The sequence below is a fragment of the Sparus aurata genome, chromosome 7 (assembly GCF_900880675.1).
Source record: "Sparus aurata chromosome 7, fSpaAur1.1, whole genome shotgun sequence".
NCBI classification, from domain to species: Eukaryota; Metazoa; Chordata; class Actinopteri; order Spariformes; family Sparidae; genus Sparus; species Sparus aurata.
This window is the reverse complement of record NC_044193.1, coordinates 29,347,777-29,369,755: the sequence shown is the minus strand read 5'-3', so window position 1 is coordinate 29,369,755 and position 21,979 is coordinate 29,347,777. Positions and strand designations below refer to the sequence as shown.

General features: G+C 40.1%; 1 protein-coding gene across 1 annotated transcript; it reads right to left on the bottom strand.

Moving 5' to 3' along the window:
- Positions 1 to 7,306: 7,306 nt before the first annotated feature.
- On the bottom strand, positions 7,307 to 14,100 carry LOC115584586 (serine/threonine-protein kinase SBK1). Its single transcript, XM_030422119.1, has 4 exons — positions 13,890 to 14,100; positions 11,654 to 11,816; positions 10,750 to 10,952; positions 7,307 to 9,545 (listed from the first exon to the last, which is right to left on the bottom strand). The coding sequence occupies exons 2-4, from the start codon at positions 11,814 to 11,816 to the stop codon at positions 8,874 to 8,876; spliced, it is 1,038 nt and encodes a 345-aa protein (XP_030277979.1). The 5' UTR covers positions 13,890 to 14,100; the 3' UTR covers positions 7,307 to 8,873.
- Between the last annotated feature and the right edge of the window lie 7,879 nt (positions 14,101 to 21,979).

Sequence of the window (21,979 nt, the reverse complement as noted above, 5' to 3'; positions counted from 1 at the left end):
ATTTATACAACCAACAACAGAGCAATTGCGTGTCTAGCTCTGAGCGACAACGTTGCGAAACACTGCTGTCTCTCCGCTGGACACACCGAACTTCACCTCGGGGATGAACGCCCCCCTCTCTGATATCTCCTAACACCGCGCAGAGGAGGCCGGCCTATGAAAATGACTCCTTTCGTTACGAAGAATCTGAACAGCCTGTAGGAGCGCAATGTTACCAGTGGGTGGGCAGCAGAGACCATGCAGGACTCGCTTGTTTTCCTCATTCAGGGGGTTGGCAGGCTCAGGGAGGACCAGCTTATATATGTAGAGAGCAGAGAAAACATGTTTTTTATGATATAGGACCTTTAACAGCAGGCAGCATAACCCTCAATTAAGTTTGAAAAAAACAAAGTGGTAAAATACAATAAATAAAATTACACCTCTTCAGTCTGTCTAGAAAAATAGGGTTAGTCCTGAGTGACTATGTACAAAAATAAGAACAATTAAAATATAAAACAATTAAACACATATACATATATACACACATATATTTATTAAGTGTGAACACTGGGGTAAGAATCAAACTGAACACAGAAAAATTAAAGGGCTTACCAGATTCACCTAATGAAAATAAACAAAAATCTGGCTTTTTTTTCCACACATAAATGGTTGATTTTCAAACACACATTCCCTTTGTCTGTAGCCCCTTGTCTCAAGTCATCATCATTTGGTTCATATTCAGAGTCAGGGGACAAACAGTCCACATCAGTGTCAAAATCAAAACCATGTGATGTCTCAGGAACGCTGTCACTTGTTAAACTGCGTGGGGTCCCAGGCACACTGCTACAACTACTCTGACTCCCAGCCACAACATTGATATTAATGTCAATGCCCTGATGTCCATCTTCGCTGTCATAACGTAGAAGTTCATCCATGTCTCTTTGTTGTTTTCGCCATTCTCTAATTTTCATAGCCATCTGTAGACACAGATGCAGAAACACCACATGACAAAAGGATAAGACTGATTTAGAAACACTCAACTAAAGCTTTACAATACTTAGTACTCCATTGCTCTAAATTGTTATGCATTTGACTGCGAACCCCCACGTGGCTGTGTCTGAAGCTCCCCCTCCTCCCGCCTGTATATTAGTATTTTGCTTTGTTTTGTTTTGTTGTGCTGCTAGCCCCATTAGCTGTCCCGGATGTTAGCAAGTGCCAGCATGTCTCTCTGTCAGCAGCAGCACCGCAAAGAAAAATAAATACAGTCAGAGTGAAGCACTGGGGCCATGGACCCATACACGGCCGTCACCGACAAAAAGGCCTTGACCGGTAACTTAACAAGTATGATGGCCATTGTGATGAGGTAGCTTTAAGCTAACTTCAACTAGCGGTAGCGGTTAGCATCCGCTGCTAACACCCGCTTCCCAGCTCACCACAATGGCCCTCCTGCTCGTTAACACTGGAGGCTCCTGTTGCCGACGATGGTCGGGAAACAGCCCACGGCTCAAGCGCTTCACTCTATGTTTTCGCCGGCTTCATTGTAAACAAAGTTGGTTGTGTTCAAAAGCTAACGTTAGCAGATGTAATGCTAATTATAGCGACAACAGGTTTGAAGTAGATTAACACAACAAAGCTAAAACGGCAAACGCTATAAATGCATGAATGAACATAAAATTAACTTATGGGTCTATGGGCTGACCGAATTTACCTGCAATTTAGTGGACGCTGATTTTTGGACTGCTGTAAGTTGTTGAATAGGTCAACGGCACACATCAGACGTCTAATGTTTAGTGGGACCAGAAACCTTTAAACAGTTGGAAATCATGTAAACACTGTACCCGGTATACTCATAGACTCATAAACTGGATACAGATGAGCATGTAAACATAATGTTTGTGAATGTCAATGAGCAGAGACTGACTGAAATTTAATAACATTAATTGTAAAATATAAAGTCAATTGAATATGAACAGATCAGAGACCTTTGCACGGTCGAATATACCTCCACAGCCCTGTCAGCAGGGTTCAACTCTTTACAGAACTTTCCCTCCATAGACCAGCATCTGCGTCCCATTTGTAACCAGTATTCAAGAGTGAACTGTTATTATTTTCATGTGCCATACATAAGTTGTTGCATATGAATGTAAATGAGCTAAGCTAACCAAGTATTTTTGGTGCCAAAACCTAACCAAACCACAACTGTTGGATAATGTTATATCAGTCCAAAAGTCATAGTATGTCATATTACATGAAATGGTTGTCAGCAAGCTTTATTTTGGACTGCATGATGTATAATACATTTTATTGCTAATTTGACAGTGGAGCCCTTCACATGCAAAATTATGCTAGAGGGAACTTTAAAGCTTAGGGCCACAGACCAAACTGCTGTATCTGAGAAGTGTCACAAGCAGAGGCTAGATCTTTCAATGACTTACAAATAATAATAATAATAATAATGAATAATAATAGATTCAAAGAGTTTTTGAGCTGTAAGTTAATGGAGACATACAGATAATATATTTGTGATTATACAACACAGGGTTGCATAACTAAATGCATGCTACACAAAACGAACTTTGATTAATTTATTTATGTGCATATATACAAATAGCATTATATACACCTGGGAGATAATGTCATGCATTAGGTAAGGTGAGTAATATGTGTTTCTCAAAAAAGCCAAAAGAAATACACATTAAAAATGAAAAATAGCAGTATTTCAAAGGAGCTACATTAAAACTTTTGATTTGCTCAATTCATTGAAAACATTTTTATTTTAAGTGAGGTTCAACATTCATAAGCAGTAATAATAAAAACAATTTTTTTAACATACTGTAATGTAGTTGTAAGCAAATAAAAGTGTTCATAATTTGTCAAAGACTGCTCCTGTGGGCACCCATAAGAGGAGGCAGCTGTAGGAACAGATCGTGTTATAATATTATATATGTCCTTATAGGACAACTTAGAATTGTAGACACATTCGGTAAATTAATACACAGAATGTCCTTAAAACTGCACACAAATTTATTTATCGCATTTTGTGATGACACAGTTATACGATTTTGGAATGTTGAATTTATAAATGTTTGGATTTCTGACTACAGAATAAGCCTTTTGTGTTGCAGTTATATGTAAATCATGAATAAAGTGTTATTAGGTCGAGTTTTTAATGAGACTTCCAGTCTGCTGTTATAAAAGTGCGTAATAAATAAATACATTAACACTTCACTGGAGGAGCTTTCCAAACAATCGTGATTTGTAAATAACAAGTCAGGGGCTGGAGGAGGATGGACACCTGCCCTGTAGATTTTTCACAACCTGGCAACCCAAAGGTTGTTCTCAATAAAGCTTCTGACTGACTGACTTATTTCTATTATCATTTTTACATTTTCATGTAAGCAAAGCTTTTATTAGATTTCTAGCTGTCCTCTCTACAAGTTCCCCAGGCAGCTAAAGGGTCAGAAATCACCCACTCCAGTATGTTTGTATCTACAGTATCTACCACTGAGTGTGACGATGTTCATATTTGCTGATTAAGTACTCAAGTATCAGAAACACGATAGCGGTTTGATAAGATGAATAGGAAAGTCTATGTACACAGGACCTTTCACAACAGCACCCAAATGATGTTTATTTGGCAGTCGAAGGAAGTCGTGATGATAAGACTTCTCGTGTAGATAAAGTTCACTGGAAATGATACCTTGCTCTGTTTAGTCTACCAAAAAGAGATTGTTTTGTTAGATTAAGCAGGAAAACACAACCATATGCAAAAAAGGTCGAACAAAAATCTCTATTGAAAAACCTAACATGAATATAAAATATATAAGTATTTTGAAATTAAGATGTCCACAAGGTGGGTGTGATGGCTTGTTACACAGAATAGGTATATAGAACATTATATAAATCTTTTTAAACACTGAGCCTGTTATGTGTGTGTGACAACAGCACAGATAGTTGGTGAGTCAAATGCCAACACAGGCTTTGTGGTTGGATTTACTGTTGCTGTATTAGTGTCTGTATGACATGCCTGGATGTGCAGTCAGGCCCAGGGGTCAGCTGAAAGATGACCCTGGTTAGTGCTAAATATGCTGTAAAGCATGAAGGGGCCAAGCAGGTTCAGGTCCTGGGCCAGTTTGGGCTTTCATTTCTCAGAGGTCAATGTGTTCCATCCTTATAGCACCTGTGGCGTCGCATATAACTGAACACAAACAGGACATCCATCAGTGGAGGGGCAGCTGTAGCAGAGATTATTCAATCCAAAGCATCTGGGAAACTGATTGAGCCAGATATATGACACAGGCCATGACGAAATGGATGGATGCGTGATTTTTATTTTTCTCATTTCCCATCTGCGTGCTCTCAGGTGACCATATACACAACGTTATGAACAATGGTTAAACAAGAATATGAAGTGTGTTAGGGGGATCGTAAGAACCTTCATCAAATGTGCACACTGGACAACACTGATTTGTAATAAATGTGTTAATTAGAAATATACATCATGTTATTATAAACATGATACAAATGTATATGTAATCAAATCCTTATTTTAAAAGAAAATCTGAGAAGTAGACGTACTGAGTTGACAGAACACAAATTAATATCTTAATATCAATATTAATCAATATAATATTATGGAAACTATATAAAATGCCAGACTTTCAGATGTGTTGCAGTTCACGTCAACAGTTATCAGTGAATTATTTTAATGAAAATGTTTAACTTTGGTTGACTACCAACAGCTTGTTCATGTTTTATTAATATTGCACTTGATCAGAGGTGCCCAAACTTTTTCACTTGGAAGACTAAAATGAAAAGGTAATGGTCGGCCACAGGCCAAAAGCAAAGTAAAAGTGATTGTGTACAACAACCAGTCTTAACTGGTTATATAGTGCCCCTCACCTTAAAGGAGCAATATGCAAGAATTGGTCACCTGTCAATTCATACTCCAATCTCAGTAAACCATGCAACTAGCAGATATATTAGCTGACTCCGCCCTTACTGGGAGCTTAGATCTCAGGAGAAGTGTTGGTGTTGATTATTATCATACTATTACATCTTAAAGGTCCCATATTATGAAAAACACATTTTCTCTGGTCTCTACATATATAAACTGGTCCTCCCTGAGCCTGCCAACTCCCAGAATGAGGAAAGCAACGATTCCCGTATGGTCTCTGCAGCCCACCCACTGGGAAGACGGTGCTCCTACAGGCTGTTCAGATTCTGCTCCTTTCGTTACGTAAGGAACGGAGTCATTTCGACAGGCCTGCCCCCTCTGCTCGATGATAGGAGATATCCGAGACGGAGGCGTTCATCCCTGAGGTGAAGTTTGGTGTGTCCAGCGGTAAGATAGCAGTGTTTCGCAATGTCATCGCTCAGAGCTAGACATGCAAATTGCTCTGTTGTTGGTTGGAAAAATCTACATAATTGCCTATATTCTGTCCTAGCTACAGAACAACAGAAGAGACAGTGGTTGCATTTCATTTTTAACGACAACGTGCCAGCTGCGGCTCGTGTTAGCTTGTATGTGTGTGCTAACCACTTCACATCGGACTGCTTCAGTAACGAGGGTCAGTATAAACCTGGCTTTGCCTCGACACCGACCCTCATAAAAGGATCAGTCCCAACCCTACAGGACCCAGCAACTGCACCCGAGCCACAGGTAAGTGTTGCCACGTTTTGATAGTATTTACAATTGCCTACGAGTATGGTAAAGTCAGCTGGAAACTAGTTAGCTCCGCTTCGGTCCGCTATGCCAGTGGTTCCCAACCTTTTTTCCTTGAAGCCCCCCTTGCCTGTGTCCAAGACAAGCCAGGCCCCGCCAACCCGCATACACTAAATGAATAAAGTGGTTAATTACAAACTTTTATTTGCAAAAATAAACAACAGCTATATTCTCCTAGTTTTACAATGTATATAGATACATTTCTTCCATTTTGTGTCATCAGGTGTATCACACACAAACACAAACACACACACACGACCAGAATAGGCCTACCAGAGAGCAGAATAGGCCTAACTCATAGGGGTGTTGGTAATAAAGAGCTTAATGAATTTAAATGTGGACCAAAAAATATGTTTCAATTTGGATTATAGAGAGTTTTGATTGGGTGTGTTACTGGGATTTTATGCAGTCCAGGGTATAATTGGCCATTTTGACTATTTCTGATTTTACCATTATACCGTATTGATACGAATATAAGACGATATTTTTTCCCTTGAAAAATGCCTGAAAATTACGCCTCGTCTTGTATTTCGGGGTCTAAGGAGTAACCCATGTAAAACAATAGGAAGTCGGCTGGAATGGGTGTGTTAGCCTTCATTTGCACAAGCTACTGAATGACAGAAAGATGCAGCCAGGGCACAGAGATCCACTTGAAAAAAGTGCTTCCAAAGTCGGTCAGGTGGATAAAAATTAGAGGAGAAGTTATGATGCGAATTTTAAACTTATGGTTGTAAATGAAGCTGAGAAAACGAATAACGTGAGGGCAGGAAAAAGATATGATGTGACTGAGTGCAACGTACGACGCTGGCGGTCCCAGAAAGATGAGCTAAAAAAACGCTCACAGCGAGAGAGGGGGCTATCGTGGTCCACAAACCGGTCGCTTCACTGAAATTGACAGAAGGGTGTGTGATTATGTGACTGAAAAACGTAATGAAGGGATGCCCATCCCGAGGGCAGTGATGCAGCAAAAAGCACTTGAAGTGACCACAGAGCTTAACATTCCCCGCTCCGAATTCAAAGCCAGCATGGGCTGGTGCCGCAGAATGATGCGACGTAATGGCCTGTCCCTCAGACTCAGGACAAGCCTAGCCCAGCGTCTGCCCGCAGACTTCAGAGAGAAGCTGGTAAATTACCAGCGTTTTGTAATCAAATTGAGAAAGAAGCATGAATATCCCCTGGATCAGATGGGCAACGCAGACCAGACACCTGTTTTTTTCGACATGCCCACATCTGTCACCGTTCATAAAAGAGGAGACAAATCAGTGATTGTTAAGTCTACAGGGAACGAGAAGAGCCGCGTTAACGTCATGTTAACCTGCCTCGCTGATGGGACCAAACTCCCCCCCTATGTGATTTTGAAACGAAAGACTCTCCCCAAAGATCCTATGCCGGCTGGCATAAAAGGATGGATGGAGTCCAGGCCTGTGGTGGACTGGCTTAAAGTTGTGTGGGCCAGATGTCCCGGGGGACTTGGACGGAGGCGAAACATGCTGGTGCTAGATGCTTTCCGTGGACATGCGACAGACAAGGTCAAGAAACAAGTTAAGGAGCTGAATGGTGACTTGGTGATCATCCCGGGTGGAATGACAAGTCAGCTGCAGGTCAGTGTGGTTTGAGTCATTTTATTGGGAGATTGAAAAGATACAGTATGAATTTATGATAGATGTGTACGTAACAGTAAGCTACTGTAGGCCTATAATAGTTAGAAAAAAACAACTTCTTACAGGTACTGGATGTGGTCGTTAATAAGCCATTCAAAAACAATCTACGGAAGAACTACACAGCATGGCTCCTGGCTGGTAACCATGTCCTGACACCTACTTGAAAAATTCAGAAACCTTCTGCCCATCTTCTCTGCGAATGGATCCTGCAAGCTAGGGCAGACGTGTCCTCTGAGAGCATCTCTTGCATCTCAAATCTGATGGATGGAAGCAAGGATGATTTGATGTGGGAGGAGCTGGCGGCAGCGGCAGAGAGCGACAACGAAAGTGCGAGTGAGGAGGAGGAACCCAGTGATGCGGAGGATGCAGCTGAATGAATGTGGAAAAAAAACTGTTCGCGGTGTTTTTGGATATTAATGCTCTTAAATTTTGCAGACTGTTCTGACACTGTTTGTCAAGAAAATGTGCGCCATTTATTGCACATGTTAGGCAAGTAGGCTTATGTTTTATTGTGCTGTTTTCATGGCATAGTACCGTGAAGTGCGTTCTGCGCTTTGCCTATTTGCGGGGCTATAGAAGATTTTATGATTTCTTTTCCCCCGCATGATAAACACCAAAGATGTTGAAATGTTCAAGGAAAACAATGAAATGTTTTTTTTTATGCAAATGAAATTTTGTCCAAATAAAAAGTATTTTTCCAAATATTGGTCTTGAAAAAGAGGGGTCGTCTTATATTCAAGGTTGTCTTATATTCGGATCAATACGGTATTTCACCTTAAAAACTATTTACCTTGCATTGTTTGGTGTCATTATTTTCAGCACAACTTCACATGTGTGACTGTACAGTTATTTTTTCATTTTGACACACATCTCTCAACTCTCTCACCGTCACTGTCAGTCCCTCCACAACTTCCTCCTGTCCCCCAGCAACCAAATCACGTGTCTTGCCATGTAATTTTGTGATTGGCTGGTGTGGTGCCTTTTTCCACCAATAGGAATGTGTTTTTTCACTCGCAAACTTTTCCTGCTTACCGACACTTTCATGAGAGAAGTCCGTGTTGACCGTCTCTTCCTGCAAACGTGACGGTAATGTTAACGAAAAAGCGTGCTGTACATGGCTGGCTAACTTGAATAGATGTCTCTGAAACGCAAACTTTTTGACAAAACATCAAAACAGCTATTTTTGCATTTTCTGTTGATCCTTTTATTATTTTTTTCTTATGTTTTATCAAAAACTTGTACACACTGCACCTTAGTAAGAAGCAGTTCATCCACCAGTCAACTATGCAGTCGACTTTTGGTTGAGGTTGCTGTCAAATGGCCTTTTTAAAACTGACCCAAGATTTAAAATAATGTGCCACCCATATACATGATGTAAACACCATATGTGACATCACTGCAATCATATGCCTGATACAAGGCATCTTTAATTTAATGTCTATACTGCATATTTGACATACTGCTGAGGCATATACAAGATGTGGATTATATTAAAGGGCAGTCTGTAACTAAGTATTAGGCTGTTCCCCCACCTCGACATGCCCAGGATTAGTCCCAGAGCCCCTGACTTTTTCTTTTTCTGCTGTCTGCTGCTGCTCGATCCCATGTTCTGTCTTAAGCCAGTCCCTCTCCGTATATGCTCTCACTTCCCCTACGGTACACCTTTTCCCTGCATCCAGAGCCAGGAGCTTACCAAACATCTCCATGGCTTCTGGAGTGAACCTTTTCCACAAAGGAGGAACGTCCTCCTCTGTGTAAGGTCTCCCCTCCATTCTGCACCAGTCTGCAAACTCCTGGTAGAAGTCGTCTGAGTTCATGCAGCATTCCCAAGGGAAGTAGCCCGTAAGGATGCAGAAGATAACTACCCCGAAGGCCCAGGTGTCCAGGCTCGGCTCCACACTGAGTGGAGGAGCTGTCACTTCTTTCTGGCCATCCAGCAGGGCCACGGTACAAAGCTCCGGGGACATGTAGGGCAGCGTTCCTGTGATGAAGCGTATCAGAGTGCCTCTCTTCTGGGCCAGGCCAAAGTCTGCCAGCTTGACCTGGCAGCAGTGATTGTCCAGCAGCAGGATGTTTTCAGGCTTGACATCACGGTGGACCAGGCCATGGCTGTGGATAAACTCCAAAGCACTGGCAATCTGGAGGACACAGCGTTTCACTGCAGATTCTGGGATACCCACCTAAAAGAATTGGACAAAGGAGGTATGGGGCCTTTACTGTTGTTTTGCAAAGGTGCCAGAATAAAAAGTTGGGATACATAGCAAACACAGACAGACTAAATCCAAATCTCTACCCTCTATTCTTCCAGAAAAAAATATTTCTACACGGTGCGAGAAACATCACAGCAATGTTTTTTTTATGTTTATAGTACGAATAACAGATGCCTCATGCTTTAGTGAGCCTTGTGGTTCCATATCAATAAGTTTGCCTCTGCCTTTAGCACTACCATGAGGTTCACATTTGTTGTTTTGGGTGAACTGTCTCAGCATTTGGATAAATTGCTACTAAATTTGCCACAGACATCATGTTTCCAATACGATGACCTGTAATACATTACCTTTTCATCTGGCACAATCATTTAAATTACTACTACCAGTTTACTTTGATTTATGACCAAATGCCCGACAAATGAATGCCATTCCCATCAGCCTCTGCAGGACTTTGTGTTAGGTGCTAACATGCTACAGTAAAATGCTAAGCATTGTAAACCTTATACTTCAGCATGCTTGTTTCAGCATTGTGAGCATGTTAGCATGCTATAATTAGCAATCATCTGAAAGCACCACTGTACCTAAGTACAACCTCACGGACCCAGCTGTAGTCTCAGGGTCCTGACACATCAGGCTGACAGCTGGAGCCCATTGGTGAGAGAAATCACTGTTTGGCTGTTCAACTAAGTGAATTAGTGTACGAGTAAGAAACGTAAACAGACAGGCAGAGCCCCTGGAGCTGTCGCTGTAGTAGCCATGAATTTACCCAGTTAGCATGGTTTCTCCTTAATTCTCACTGACAACTATTCGCCAAGGCCATTTGTGTCAACTTTTTATCAGAAATATTCTTAATTGATAAATAAATAATTGATGAATGAATGATACATTAATAAATAAAAGAGTTGGGTGGATACTACAATATTGTAACAGCAGTCTCCAGGTTTTTCTTTGTTAATAACCAATACAAACACCTGCCACCAGGTGGTGTGGAACGTTATTTAATCTCACAGGCTCTGCAGGCGCAGAACATGAGCTCGTTTGACGTAGGCTGCAGTCTTTAGGGTGTGTAAAAGTGCAGCTTGGTGTGAGGCGACGCAGCAGTCAGCTTTCATTGCAGCAATAATGTCCGTTTGGTGTAATTCTTTTAGTTTTGTTTTGTTGAAATTGGACTCACCTTTGGCTGGATGACAGCAAACAGGTCCCTTCCAATGACAAGTTCCTGGGCAAAGCAGTAGTGCTCATTAGACTGGAAGGCAATGCCAAAGAGGCCCACGATGCAGGGGTGGTGGGACAGGTGTAAGGAGATGCAGTACTCCCGTAAAAAGCCCTGCAGCTTAGTCGAGGCTTTGGGCATCACTTTCAAGGCCATGGGAGTCCCTGCAGGCCATCAATACTTTATTTTTAGTTATTATCATTACTTTTCATGCACATCTTCTTTGACTTCTCAAGAAATTGAGAATTTCAAATATTTATGACCACTGAAGTGATAGGATATTGATATCAGGTACTGCATGCTGTAATAATTATTCAATATATCGTAGCATAGCTTCTCTGCAACTTTAAACTTGACCCAGGTCACACACCCAGGCCTGGAGCCAGCCAGCTACATGCCAGCTCATGCTCGGCATTTAGCTCTCTCCTTTGTCTACACCGACCCAGTCATCACTCCACTTTGGCTTCAGCTCTCTTCCTCTCATTATTGCCAAGGCTCAAGGTTCTCATCCACTCGGAAGAGCGCACCTTCCCATCTTATCTTCTGTCAAGTGTTTGTTTTTTTTTCGGCTGGCAGTTTAGAAAATTAACATAGAACTTTAAGAGTAACTTCGCCAATTTTAAACATTAGAGGGTGTCTACAGGTCTTGGAGAGGATTGCAGCCCGAAATAGTATAAAGTCTTTTGTAGCTTCAGGAGAAGCTGCCTGTTATCCAATAAATTGCCTCGTGTTATGTCATTTAATGGCTACAGTACGTTGAATTTCCAAGCATAATTGAATTACTGTCATTGGTTTGAGAAAAGCAAGAAAAACACTACAAGGTTATTTGGTACTGAAAGAGATGAGAAATCAAAGTCCATCTTACCTCTGAAGCGATGTGTGACCAGCAGCACTTTGCCGTATTTCCCTCGGCCGATCTCTTTGATGATGTTGAAGTGTTCCTTGATCTCCAGCTGACCAAGGCTCTGTGCTGTCAGCTCCATCAGCTCGTCGATCAGGGTGCCGTCAGCGAGGCCCAGCTCAATCATCTTTACCCATACAGAAACAGGAGAGAAAGATTTAGATTAGTTTCCACTAACCTTAGAAGCATGAGCAGTACATACACTGCACATAGCACAACATACCATTAAAAACATGCAAACATTCAATGGTGCAAATGGGCAGTTGGCAGCAGAAAGGTTGTATAAATATGCCAGAGAGCAGATCTTATAAATAGCAAGTGTTCCCTGATGCACTCATTCTGTGTCCAGTGCCTGTATGTCACAGAGAATAAGACTTCTTCCATATGTTCCAGCTGGCCTTTGGTAGTCGGCCAGATGGGAGCAACTCCAACTCTGAGTGCAGTGGGTGTGAGGTATCTGCAGTTATATGTTTAGGATGTGTAACTATATTCATTTAAAATTCAAAGGTCAGTTTTTTTCCATTTACATTAAATGTTCACCAAGTCAACACTGGATCATAAAGTCCAGGGACAGCTTTGAGAAATCACCGTCCCCGACACATATCCGACAGCAGAAGAGGAAGGTGCTGACCAACCATTTCTATTACTGTCAAAAACTGATGGTCCGTCATTCACACCCACTAGATTGGAAAAGTAAGCATAGCAGCACTGACTTTAGCACTCTTTATAGCTCTCTTATTCCTGTTAGGCACCACTATGTCACTTTTCAGGTGAACAGCGTCATCAGTGTTATCTGTTAAATGTAATCCCTATATTTAAAAAAAAAACGTGTCTTTTCCGTCTCTGTTAGGTTTGGAACAGCTAGAAACACTTTTGATATTCTATCAGAGTCCACAACGTACAAACTAGTTCTGTTGAGGCATAACCTAACTCTAAGAGTAGACACAAAATTATCCCTATTTTAAAAGTAAAGAATATGCTGAAAAATGCCACCAAAGCATTCCGAGGGCTGTATTTTCTTATATAATCCAAAGAGAAAAACCTGTGCAAAGCATAAACTTTTGCATTTGAGTAAGATCATTTTGAAAAATAATTACCAATCCACTAGAAAATCTGTCCTACACCTTGCTTTTCTCGGCCACGGTATTAAAAATAGTATAATTGTTTCTGTTTGATTGTGTTGTTTGTTGGCTGGTTGATTTGTCAGCAGGATTACACAACAGTTACAGGGGAGATCTTCATGTCACTTGGATGGAGGACATTTTTGTTAATTTCTTAGTGAATAATGATTGGATCTTACGTAGGTATTGAGTTTAATGTTGTATTGGATTTTATTGATTAAAAGGGACTGTTGGACCTTTGCAAAAGTATGTTCTCTACTGAGTGCCATTCTAGTTGCAATTGGTACAAGTGCCTCTTTTTGATAGTAAGTACTGATTTGGCCCTGGCCTGGTTGTCCTGATACTGTATGTTATTTCCCATATAGAATAGAATAGAATAGTCTTTATTGCCATTGTACAGGAGAGTACAATGAAGTTGAGGGAGTACAATGAAATATATACACATATAAAGTGTATGTGCATGTAAAATATATTAGTTTGTTTTTATTCATGTTAGAAAATGTCATGTCTTACATACGCTGTCAGTTTATATTATGTTATAGGAAAGACTTGGTGGCAATGTCCACATTGTCTTCATTACCTCCTAAACTGGTGCTTGTTCCTCTGTAGCTGTCCAACAGAGAGAGTCTCTCCTCAGGATGTTGAACTCAGTCCTCCGACGTCTGTATATGCTTGGCTTTGTCTAGCACATTGTTCTCTGATAATTCATTGTATTGTTTAATTTGCACATTAGCAACATTTTTTACATGTTGACATAATATTTTCGTCTTGCTCTTCACATTCTTTGTGTTTCTTTTCTCAAACTATTCTTTTTCACATTTGTCTGTTAAACTAGCCTAAATTGTCCTCATTTACTATTCCACACTGTATTTCACTACACATAATGCTATTTAAGATGACAAGTTAAAAAAAAACAAAAAAAAACAGATAATTGAACCTGATGATTAAATACTTTTACTTCAGTTGGGTCAATGGTAGACTGCTATTAAAAGTGGGAGCAGTAATAGCGTCACATTGTAGCATTATCGAGTATCACCCTATCACATGAGTAGATATAGATCACTTTCTTCAAGTCTTACCTTTGTTCACTTGGTTTCCAATACAGTCACTGGGGTCAGGAAACAGGCAAACCATACACACAAAAATGACTGACACACTCAGGCTGGCATGCTCACAGCCGACAAACACAGCTAATCAATGTGCTGTAGAAGCGCAGGTTGAATGTCGGTGCTGTCTGTCCTGCTCCCTCTCTCAGCGTGCAGACTGGACCTGAGAGCTCACTGGCCAGCATGCAGCTCAGCTCTCAACTGCTGCGATGGGGACAGAGCCCACTTTGACAGCTGATTACAAACTGCCTGTGCAAAGGGCATACACACACACACACACACACACACACACATTGGCTGGCCAACGTACAGTATAATCAGCTACATATATGTACTGTACATGCACTGCGTATGCACAGGAGAAGCACTCACATAAAATGTCACAGACGAAGGAAACAGCTGTCACTCATTCACATATTTCTTTATATGGCAGCTTCGTAGTATTTGACAGATTCATGGGTCTGTCACCACCACCCTGCAAAAATACACATACAGTGCAAAGGGACAATAGAGTCAGAAGAGCCTCCACAGCCTCTTGTCAGTGATCTCACCACTTAATATTAAAGCAAAAGTTCACTTAAAAACTGCAGCTTTAGTCATTATCTATTCACCCTGGTGCTAAAGGAAAGATGTATTTAGTGATTATTTTGGTAGATTTTTCCTTTTTGCTGGTGCTGCAGCATGGGGTTCTTGAGGTGGTTCCAGTAGGGTCCAGAGCCAAAAAAAAAGAACATTTGACTTTCATTATAATTCAATCCGCAGGTAACTCTGTGACTATTTTTGGAATGGGTTTCATGCACTTTCTGTAAGAAAACATCTAAAAGTAACATTACTTTTGGAACCATTGAATCTGCATACTAAGGTAATGGCCTTTGCTGATTAAAGGGGCACTACTGTATGTAGTTCAAACTCAGAAGAATACGAACTCAGATATATTTATTTTTTCCATAACTGATTAAACAAACTGTTCTCAGAAGAAAATAAGGTCTCATATATCGTTTGAAGCTACAAAGGTGGCAGGGTCCACCACATATAAACAAAGTGAAACAGTATGAAATTGTGTTGTTTTTTAAGGTCAGTTTATTTATTCACTTCATTCAGTCATGAAAATACAGAGAGTTTCTTTCTTTAGTTTGTTTAGGCATAAAATAAAAAATAAAAAAATTAGTGAAGATCTTTTTCTTCTGATTGAAATGTATTCCCCAAAACTACATAGTGCACCTTCAAACAAATACAACACTTAGACACACAACTATTTGTAATGTAGGGAAACTGTTACTTTAACAAAAATATCATTAATACATAATCTTTCTTCAAGTACATGTTACAAATTCATAGGTCTTTCACAGGTGTTTCTATGTCATGCTACTTTATACTCCCCCTGCACTGCAGGCAAAATACTGTACTTCAACATCTTTTATTTGACAGCTACAGGTACTAATTTATAAATTAAGAGTTCACATACAAAACATATGATGTTATAAATTGTTACATAATACAAGAATATAGCACATATGTAAAAAAAAAAAAAAGCTTTGTGTAGACCAAGTACAACAGTAAAATGCGTATTTCAGATACTTTGAGTATGTGTTGCTGATTATACTTTATGTAACTCTAAATTAAAATGACAGTTCAAAGTCATGTTGATTGTACAGTGTCTTGTAATAGGATGATTGGTGTCTCTGTCTCAGCCACTTTGCCCCCCATCACTTTTGTTGGCACTGTGTAACTCCGGTAAGAAGGTAGGATCACAGCGTTGCATACATGTTTACTTCAACATACAAGCTTTCAACACACAACACATTGTTATGATGTAACAAGTTTTGTAGTTAGCACCTACATAACTTCTGACAAATTGTTACAGTTCTGGGATTTGTATTTAGGATAGGGGTGTTGCACTAAATCACACACAAGGCCATTTTCTCCATATTGTTGCTTTAAGTAATTTGACCTCATATTAATATTCAAAACAGAAGGTTTAATTAATCAGTTTAATTAATTTTGCTGAGATGGTTTTGATACTGAATTTACCCCTCACTGCTGACCTTTTTGTAGAGATGTATTACCACCTCATAAACTGAGCTCAGATGTCTGAGTAAATTGTACAACATGTGGTTGTGATGCTCTGATTAGATTACACATACTAGCAATAACACACACAGAAGACCACATGCCCAGCGAGGCTCCATCCATACTGTGGTTTATTTTATTACTTTTTTTGGCAGAAGATTAAGGTATGTGTGAATGATCAATATTTGTAAGAGAGACTGATCTTCAGCCATAATGTTGTATTATATGTATGTATACTTTACACTGGTACTATACTGTACATGTTTGCTCAGACGCTGGTGCCATCCTACATTTGGTCCGAATCATATGTTATATAGTTACAATGTTGTGGAATAGAGGAAAAAATATCTAGTTATAACTGGTGTCATCTCCTGTTTTATATCCTTATCACACACAAAACACGTTTGAATCCTCTGAACAGGAAGAGATACAGCATGTGTTAAGCAATGCTAGAAATGTGGCGCTACAGATGGCAATGTCCTTCAATCCACCTGTTTGCGGGTCAGTCTACCACTTGTGTCTGTTAAAAGGATTGCAGGAGTTCAAGGTTCTAAGAGGATAAATAGTACTGACTTGTGATCCCTTGAGTTTTCTTGAGCCAACATTTTGTTTTTATCTGGTGAAATATCTTAGTAACAATTGGATGGACTGCAATTCACTTTGTTGTTTAGATAACCATGGTGCCCAGAGGATGAACCCTAAAGTGTTTGGTGATCCTCTGAATTTACATCTCTCACCATCAGTTCAGAATGTCAGCATAAACATTGACTTAATATAATACCAAAACAACTGCAGAACTACTGACATCCCATCAGCTGCCATTTAGCAAGTATAGCATGCTAACACACTAAACTAAAATGGTAAACATGATATGGTAGATTTGCATGCTCAAAGCTTTTTGGCTAGAAAGATGACTAAACAAGCTGTTTTACTATACATGCTAAACATCAGAATTTTAGCATTTCCATTGTGAGCATGCTAGCATGCGGTAGTTAGCATTAAACTATGATAATATACTGTTGAAGCACAAGAAACACAATTTGGACAGTGCATCATACAATACATTGCTGTACCAAGCTGTCCAAGATGGCAGATGCGTTCAATCTCACAGCAATCAGATCAGACAGCTAATATTGACAAGAAAAATGTACATTTTTCAATCCAGATATGCAATCATACATCATTTAGGAAGACAATTATTGTGCTTTTTGTATAGACAAAAAAAAATCACATGCTTCTTGGTTTCATGTAAGTTGTTCTTCCACCTTCAATGTGTTCATGTGCCACATGTTGGAATTTGGGAGCGTCATGGACGCCGAAAGGATTCTGTTTTGCATTTTATGGAGCAGTTTGTTCATGTACATGTTGACAGCTGTGTTCAGTATTTGAGCATATTTGAGTATAAGAGCAAAGAAAAATGATACAAGACTATACAACACAACATTTCTTACGATCAACCCAATTTTGTTTCTCATCATGTACCGATATTTGAACACACTATCACTACAACCATTAGATTGGTCAATTAGTTTGTTTTGATGCTCTCCACATTCATATTACATCCATTTAGCTCAGGTGGTGCCCCAAACAGGCTTGGCTGCTGCATCTAAGCCTTGTACTGGTGGGGAAAATCATCTAAGTATATCCTTACAGATCCATTAGAATGGATACTCTTCATCTGTAGTATCATCTCATCTGCAGGCTAGATGAGTTCAAACTTTCCACTTCATGGGGGCTTACACAGAGCCCGCATCAGCCCAGTGGGAGTCTTACCTTCATGGCACTGAACTGGACGCCATGAATGCACTCAGGCGGTGGCACTCATATAGACAAGTCCCCCTGGGGTGTTGCCTACAACTCGGGCAGGCCTAATGGGGTGTTTTTGTCTGCACCTGTGCACAAGTGAGCGTGTCTGTGTGTGTGCGCGTTGGCCTCTGTTTTATTTACTGTGAACTCACTCAACACTGTGACCCCTTGTAGTTATTCTGGGGGCACCGAGCATCCCCACAAGCAGCACTAACGATACAAAGAAACGGATACAGTGGTGTTTTGGCCTCTGCAGAGTTGTGGTGGGTTAATGAGGTGTAAGTTGCTGTAGTCCAGGGCTACTGGCTTTCCAAAAGGCTACAAAGGTCATTTAGTTGGATGTGACTGGTTTAGAGCTTCAATGAATTTGCATGACTCATCCGAGTGAAGTGGCAGGACGTTAGGATGGGAAGTTTTTTTTACATTTTAGATTTAACTCATTATGGTCTACTTGAGACAAACTTAAGATGCAGCTTCATATGTATCTATCTTTTCTACTGCATGGTACAAATCACCCTGCTTATCTGAAGAAGTCCACTAATATCTCAACAACCCTCCCAGTGCTCAGTGCTGCCACCAGTGATTAACGTTATGTTGTGGAGCTTGTTTTGCAGCTTGTGATCATCATGTTACGCTGTCACCACGGACATGGGGTCACATCATATTTAGGATCTTTTACATCCCAGGACGGTGGAGAGGAGCCTTCAAGGCGCCAGACGGGGTCCATATCCCAACTTCCCGTCCCATCGCGATACCACTGCTGTCCTAGTAGTCTCAGCGGAATGGCATTAGAGAGCTGTGTAGACAAAACCAGGTCAGTGCAGGCAGAGTTCTTGCTGTTCCTTTGCCAAAGACTTTGCCAATTGATTTGAAGAAGATACACCATGCAAAGCAGTTTCAGCTGTCAGTCAGGGATATCAGTGAGAAGAGTAGGGTTATTTTCCATGATTAATATTAGCGAGGCATTTGAAATCTTCCTGTTTTTGACATGCAGTGAAAAAAAACACCATGGCTATCAGTTCCAAAACAAACTCGACAGAATATCAACTGCAAATGATATTTGCTCCACACTGCCACATCATGGAAAATTCATCAGGAGCGATGAGGCCAGTGTTTCCAAAAGATGATCTGTTTCTTAGCTGAGAAGACCGTGAGCACTCATCATATCCACAGTGCTCTGATGAAATCAATGAAAACTATTCTTGTTTGTCATCGTGCATGCAGTCAAACCAGAAGATCACTATCACTTTCAGCTGTGTGTATCTAGAACTGAGATACCTCTGGGATGTGACGAGCTGCTCAGCTCCCCTTTTTTTTTTTTTTTTTTTTTTACTTTATTTGCACACAAATAATATCAGATTATTGAAAAGGAATAACAGATTTCTCAGGAATGGTAAATAAGCCATCAGGCTTATACGCAGGAGCTTTTAACATGTTTTTTTAGAATAACATATTTTTCCACCATGATATCTGAGGTGGCACTGGCCATGGTTTGTTCTATAAAAAGGAAGGTGAAGATGATCATCCTTACTGGAATAATATGAATGAATCTCAGAATTTTTTGCATATAAACACACATTCAGTATCAGATGAATATTTATGTATGCCTTAAAGCAAGGGAAAACAGCCCAACTTCATCGACAGAGAAAAAGACCCCTTACAGCAACTCCAAGGCCTCGTTCAGACCAAGTCAGGCGTTGCTGAAGAAAAGAACTGTCCTCCCATTCATTTGAGTGAGGGTAGTTTGTTTAGGCTGCAGTCGGGCAGGCTGAAGTCGGGCAAGCTGCAGATCAGACTAGCAGTGTGAATGACCGATAAATGGAGTGTAAGATGATGTTTCATGTGTAATGACTCAGTTTGACCTTGTGCACCAGTTTAAACTATCTAAAGTCCAGCTCAAACCAAAGTTTTCCGACGAAAGTTGAAACTTGCAAATGCTTGTAAGTGCCTGTCTGCAACGTTTTGAAAAGGTTTTGTTGCAGCGTGAATCATTGGTCTGAAATGAGCTTTAATGATATGCCTCACATCTTTATTATTTATTGGATTGTAGAACCGACATGGTAATAAAGCAGTATGCCTCTCGTAACACCAAAACAATAGCTCAGAAGACACTAAAACAATAAATATAGTAAATATCTCAAGATAAGTCAATTTCTGTGATACCTTTTGCATTACAATTAATTCATCAGCTGTGATCATAAAGATATTCATAGAGCAGCTTTAATGTATCAATAATTACCGCAGAGGTATGTTACTTTTACTTGACGATCTGTAAGCAGAATAGACAGCAATGTGAATTTCTTACAAACTGCACATTTCACACAGCTTTTCTGAACATAAACAAATAGACACAGGGGTTGAATGACACCTGACACTTTTCAAATCTTGAACATTAACATTGAGAAATTTAGCCCTGTGGGAAATGACATTAACATGTCATCATTTCCAAAAGTGTCACTCTTATCACAGACCATATCAGACAGCTGCTGCGAACATTGGCCAGGTCATTAATTTGAGGTTGTGACTTCACCCTACATACACGCACAAATTGCCCGTACATGATGTTTCAGTCATTTGGCTAGTTGACAGATACTTTCTTCTATTTGGCTTAGCGTGAGTGTGTGCACATGGTGCACAGGAGTGGTTTTGATCCATTCTACAAGGGTTAAATGTTTCACCTCAGCACACATTAAAATATAGACATGTTCAAACACTCGGTGTGAGCACCTGCTGCGGGAGAAAAGATTTATTAATCACCAGTAATGATTCTGGGTATAGGGTTCTTGGGCGTGAGAAACTGCATCTTTACAGTCCAACTCTTAGTGACAGATGGTTCATCTTGTTCATGGTAGTCTCACTGGCATACGCACACACAAATGTGCACAAGGCATGCACAACATTCACGCACACATTTGTACATGCAGCTTTAGCATTCTTCAGCTGCTGCTCCTACGTTCTCAAGGTTCACCATTATCCCACTCGCCACAGTGATCATACACTTATATATTGTTTGATTTCTGTCATTAAGTACCAGTAATCTCTGATTGTTGATTTAGCATACATGGCTACAAAATGATTAGCCTTCAAGAGCCACTATAAGCAGTATATCGACACATTATGATAAGCAGAAGCAGAGGATGTATGTATTATATCACTTGCTATCACTTCTCCCATAATGTACTCCGGTGAATAAACAGTTAATTAATGATTAAAACATATCTGTATAACATTTAAAGATATATATCATTACACACATGAAGTAATCGTCACAGGATGTTACAAAATCTTCTAATGTATCTAAATGTAATGTGCTGCCATCTAGTGACTCTTTCTGTAACTGCAGTGTGCAGTCTTCACAGCAGATGTCTTTCAAGTTCACAACAAAATATCCAATATGTGGTGACTCATATATATATATGAGTCACCACATATTGGATGTTTTTTACAAAAATGTACAGCTAGCACTTCTTTATGATGCTGTCCTGCCATATTTGCTGTGTTGCCTGTGGATACGTATGCTACATAAGCATAGCAAGCAGACGGCGGTGCAGCGAAATGCGCAGGTTGGTGTGACAGTGTGGCAGAGTCACTCCGTGGTCCGTGTGTGTGACATGTTGGGAATCTCTGCTAATCAGTCTACTGAAAGACGAAGCTGCTATTTTATTCTGCTACTAGCATGCTGGACCTACTACTGATAGTTTGTCCTCATTAATGGATAGAAAATAATAGTAAAGTCATTACTCTCATTACTGTGTATGTTTTTAACTGGGGAACACCATCGAACCGAAGTGAAAGTGATATGTAACGACACACAGAGAAATGTCTGTTGTGTTCTCTCTGTAGTATTTATCCATGCTAAATAACACTTGCTGCTTATTTAGCATGGATATTATTTATTCTGCTATGAACTCCGGTCATGCCTCTACCACAGTAGCTTAAACATGCAGGTTCATGAGCATTGAACAACAGGGCTTATTTAACGGCCTCTGATGGATCACAGTATCTACACAGGCTGTCATCAGCAGAAGAATAAAATACAAAGTATGAGTCCAAAAATACCCCAGAAAATCTTTTTAGTAAATAATATAAGTCAGCATGCACTGATCCTAGTTTCATCGTATGCATATAAACTGAAGTCATAATAAACAGTAATCAGAGATCAGTAGTAGAGTATGTGTAATGTACTA